Raw genomic sequence first — 4,566 nt, forward strand, 5'->3', positions numbered from 1 at the left:
CCCTCCCGGCTCACAGGGTCAGGGTTCTCAGGAACAACTCCAATCCTTGGACACCTCTACGCAGACACAAGGGGCTCTAAAGACATTATTTAGAATATATGAGCCATTGTCCTTTTTCTGATCAAGTTTAAAAGGACAGTGAGTAAAAAAGATTTCACTAAGCTGTTCTCCATCAACACACACATTGAATGCTGTCTCTTTCATCAATACTTCACACACACTTCAAGTCACGTTTCTTGAGATCCCTTTGCCAACACCATTTTCTCTCTTTCTGCTTCAAGTTGCTCAGTCAGAAGAATCTGCTCTCCCAAAAGACGAATATTTTCTTTTTTCCGATTCTGCCTTTCAATGTCTCTGATCACTCCATCATGAAGCCTCTAAAAATGTAAGAAACAGATTTCAGTAAAACTGGAACAGGTAGTTCCCATCCTTGTATCATTCAAATCTAAAACACAGTTTAGATACAGTTAAAACTTTTAGATTCCAACTACCCAATTACTATTTTAATTTACTGTATGCTGCTGTTGCTAAGTCGCTTCAGCCGTGTCCGACTCTGTGTGACCCCATAGACGGCCTCCTACCAGGCTCCTCTGTCCCTGGGATTCTCCAGACAAGAACACTGGAGTGGGTTGCCATTTCCTTCTCCAATGCATGAAAGTGAAAAATGAAAGTGAAGTCGCTCAGTCGTGTCCGACTCTTAGTGACCTTGTGGACTGCAGCCTACCAGGCTCCTCCGTCCATGGGATTTTCCAGGCAAGAGTACTGAAGTGGGGTGCCATTGCCTTCTCCCAATTTACTGTATAAATGTAATAAAGAAACCATAAAATTAACTTGGTAGACTGTCATAGTATTATTACAGACTTCTTATTGTCTTTTAGGGAAGTCCACATCATTTAATACAAATATGGTAAATAACAATTAAAAATTAAAAACTGGGGCTTCCCTGGTGGTCTAGTGGGTAAGAATCCTCCTGCCAATGCAGGGGACACAGATTTGATCCCTGCTTCTGCTGGGAAGATTCCCCATGCTTCAGGGCAACATTAAGCCTGTGTACCACTATTTAGCGGATGTGCCTCAACACCCTCAAGTCTGTACTCCACCACAGTAAAAAGCCTGAGCACTGCAACCTGCAACAAAGAGTAGCCTCCACACCCTGAAATCAGAGAAAGCCCAAGCACAGCAACAATGACTCAACAGCCAAAAATAAATCTCTTTTTAAAAAAAGAAAGAAAAACTGCCACTGTGCTGAATTTTAGAAGTTTAGTTGATATATGATACTTTAAAAATTTGAGAGCAATGGAAAAAAATAAAACAAGTGAAAAACAACAAACGAAAAAGAAACAGAAGAAAAAAAGAGAGCTAAATAAAAATTTGAGGAGGGAACTCCCTGGCGGTCCAGTGGTTAAGAATCTCCGCTTCCACTGGTTGGGGAACAAAGACCCTGCAGGCCACCTATGTCCCCTGCCCCCCAAAAAAAACCTTGATGAGAGTTAAAGTAACTGTGAACTACATTCCTATTAGCAATTGTCCTAGCTGAATAATAAATATCATAGAAAAAAAGTACTAAAATTTGAACACAGTTTAAGAATGCGAGAAAGTAAAGAACGTGGCTTGTTCTGTTACATAAACAGAATAAGTAAAAATTACACAGAATTACCATCAATTACCTAATGGGCAGAGAAGGGGAAAAAAAGAAAGCTATCAGCAGAGGAAAAACAAAGGCCCACCAATGGCAATTACTTTCACAAACACTAATGACAGAAGGTTCCAGAACATGAATGTGGCATCTAAGATGACTTCCTGAAGCATCAATCCAGTCATTATTAATAACAAACATTTTATAGTTTACAGGTCATTAAATACTCTCCTAACAGTGGCCTGTGAGGCAGAATAATGGGGGCAGGGCATGGGACCTGGGTAAATGTTTTTTTGTTTTTGTTTTTTTAATTTTAAACCAGACCTCTTTCAAATAAACTACAAGGTAAGTATCTCCATCTGCAAGGCTAGCTTGCAATTCATCAACAAGCACCAAGTTACAGATCTGTTTGTTTTTGGTTTTTAAATTTACTATTATGTCTACTTTAACAACTCACCAAGTACCTCGGTGCTGGCCCTCCTCCAGGCCTGGAGCTTCAGTGCTCATCATCAGGGAGCTAAGAAATTTAAGAGTCCTGGGACTGATACACAACTGAAACCCATCTGTCTTGAACCCTGCGCCCTTAGCCAGATCTCCAGACAGAATCGGAAGCTCTCATTCTACTCTTCCCTCCCCAGCTCCTGTCCTGTGGGCCTCCTGTCAGGACACATTGACACACCCCACCCAACCCCTGAAGCCCACACCTTCCACACCTGCTCTGAGGTCCTCCCTTCCTTTCTCAGACTTTGGCACATGGCTTAGGTTCTTGTTCTCCATCCATCATTTGCTAGTTTCCCCCCCAAGTTTCAAGATCTGTGCCAACTGCCTGGCACACCCTTCCTGGGACTTCCAGTTCACAACTGTGCTGACCACCCAGACCTCTTCATTACCATAACTCTTATACCTGGAACCCAGCTCCTGGTGCAGTTCTTACTCCTCAGGTAGTACTGCCAGTTTTGCTGGCTTCCTGTGAGGATGAGTGCTCCGTACAGTGCCTGGTATGTGGTAGACAGTCAGGAAACAACGGGGGACCACGCCAACCACTGATTTATTTCTTGCTTCCCTGAACCTCCCAACACACCCAACCATGTCAAATCACATGTCCTCCTCTTTCCCAGGAAGTAAGCCACATGAATGACTGGACGGATAACAAACACAAGTTATTCTGGTCAACCTTCACCTCTAACTTAAAAATATCTAAACCTTTCACTTTTCGCATTCTAACAGCAGTTCTCAACTCTGGCTGCATGTTAGAACCCCTGGGTCGCTTTTAAAACATACTTAAGCAGGATCCACACCCGCAAGAGATTCTGATTTGACAGGTCTGGAGCAGGACCCAGGCGGTTTCACGGTATTTAATAAAAAAAAAAAAAAAACTTCCCAGGAATACTGGCACTTGTAGCTGGGGGTCAGAACCAAGCTTGAGCCCAGCCTTACTCTACACTCGGAAAAACCCCTGCTCCCTGACCTCAGAGTTACATCCGCTACAGCATTCTCAACCCCCTTGTCAAATTTCCTCCCATCACCATCTTTTCCTTCTTAGAGAAGGAAGCCTCCTGCCTCTGTTCGGAAAGCTATCCCCTTAGCTGTGTTAGTTGCTCAGTCGTGCCGGAGTCTTCGCGACCCTATGGACTGTAGCCCCCCAGGCTCCTCTGTTCATGGAAATTCTCCAGGCCAGAGTACCCGAGCGGGTTGCCATGTCCTCCTCCAGGGGATCTTCCCCACCCAGGGATGGAACCCAGGTCTCCCGCATTGCAGGCACATTCTTTACCCTCTGAGCCACCAGGAAGTCCCTTAGAGCCCTACTTTAAGCCCAAATCTCTCATCTCCTCCATGTCCTGTCATCGTTAATCATTCCATTCCCTCCGCTAAATCCCTGTACCACCGTCGGCCTCGTCTGCCGATTTCCAGAGAGTGGAACAGGACAGAGGCCTCGCCGGCAGCATCTCCGCACCACCCGCACACGCACCGACTCCTCTCCCCCCATTGCCTGTGCCCACCCGGGGCGACCCAGGCTCCGCCGCCCCGAGCCACTCCCCTCGCTCGACCCTCAGACCCACGACCAGCTGCTCTTCCTCTTCTTTCTTCCCTACGAGCTCGGGGCCAAGGCTTGCGCCCGGGGGTCACGCTGACCGATTGGGAAACGGAAGACCCGAGAACTGAGAGACACAACGCAGACGGTCAGTCTCCCGCGCTCCGACCCCGGCGGGCCCGGGGGCCGGGGTGGGGGGCGTCTCGGAGCCCAGTGTACCCGGGGACTCCCCCCTCACCCCCAGGACCGTTCCTCCCAAGGAGAAGGGGGTCCCCCGGCCCCGGAGAAGGGAGGAAAGGCGAGGAAAAGAGGCACCACGCGGAGCCAGGCCCGAGGCCCGAACCGGGCGGGCCTGGAACACCGACCTGCCGGTCCTGCCGCTGCTTCAGATGCACGCCCGCCACGGTGGCCGCAGTCAGCAGCACCGAGAGGCCCAACACCACCTTGGAGCGTCTCGACATCCCCGTCGCCTGCCTGCCTGCCGGCCGCGAGCTCTGCTCGCAGCGCCTGAGGCCCGGGGCCGCCGCCGCCGCCGAGTGAGCATCGCCGCCAGGGGCGGGGCCAGGCGCGATGCCTCGAGCGCAGAGCCCGGTCGCCGCCAGGCGCGGGGAGTCGAGCGCCGAGCGCTGTCCTTACTCCGCCGCAGAGCGTGACTTCTGGTGGGGCCTGGCGGGTACCCGAGGGACCAGATCATCTCCCTGCCCTGCGGGCTGGAAAAGGGACAACTTCCAAGAGCCCCTGCCCAGAGCTGGCCCCGGCATCACCACCCGGGACGGTGTTTGGAGGCCTGAGCCCCCTCCTCTCATCCGCCGTCCTCTGCGGCAGAAGTGTCGGGAGGCAAGATTCCGGGCTTGAGTACCTTGAGGACCCTCCGCCGCGCGCGTCCCCTCCGCCGCGC

At 50.4% G+C, this 4,566-nt stretch overlaps 1 protein-coding gene across 1 annotated transcript; it reads right to left on the reverse strand.

Moving 5' to 3' along the window:
- Window positions 1–168: 168 nt before the first annotated feature.
- On the reverse strand, window positions 169–4,216 carry PET117 (PET117 cytochrome c oxidase chaperone). The gene is made up of 2 exons (XM_086333822.1): window positions 4,034–4,216; window positions 169–377 (listed from the first exon to the last, which is right to left on the reverse strand). Exons 1-2 carry the CDS (start codon window positions 4,127–4,129, stop codon window positions 228–230), a joined length of 246 nt encoding a protein of 81 aa, XP_086189948.1. The 5' UTR covers window positions 4,130–4,216; the 3' UTR covers window positions 169–227.
- Between the last annotated feature and the right edge of the window lie 350 nt (window positions 4,217–4,566).

Source organism: Bos grunniens, chromosome 13 (genome assembly GCF_055505025.1).
Source record: "Bos grunniens cultivar Pamir isolate PY7600 chromosome 13, Bosgru_T2T1.0, whole genome shotgun sequence".
Classification (NCBI taxonomy): Eukaryota; Metazoa; Chordata; class Mammalia; order Artiodactyla; family Bovidae; genus Bos; species Bos grunniens.

Excerpts from the sequence above, each read along its gene's own strand:
- PET117 (XM_086333822.1), bottom strand. The coding sequence starts at position 4,129 with ATGTCGAGACGCTCCAAGGTGGTGTTGGGCCTCTCGGTGCTGCTGACT. Across the intron at positions 378-4,033 it reads AGCAGCGGCAGGACCGGCAG|AGGCTTCATGATGGAGTGAT; the intron begins GTCGGTGTTCCA and ends TTACATTTTTAG.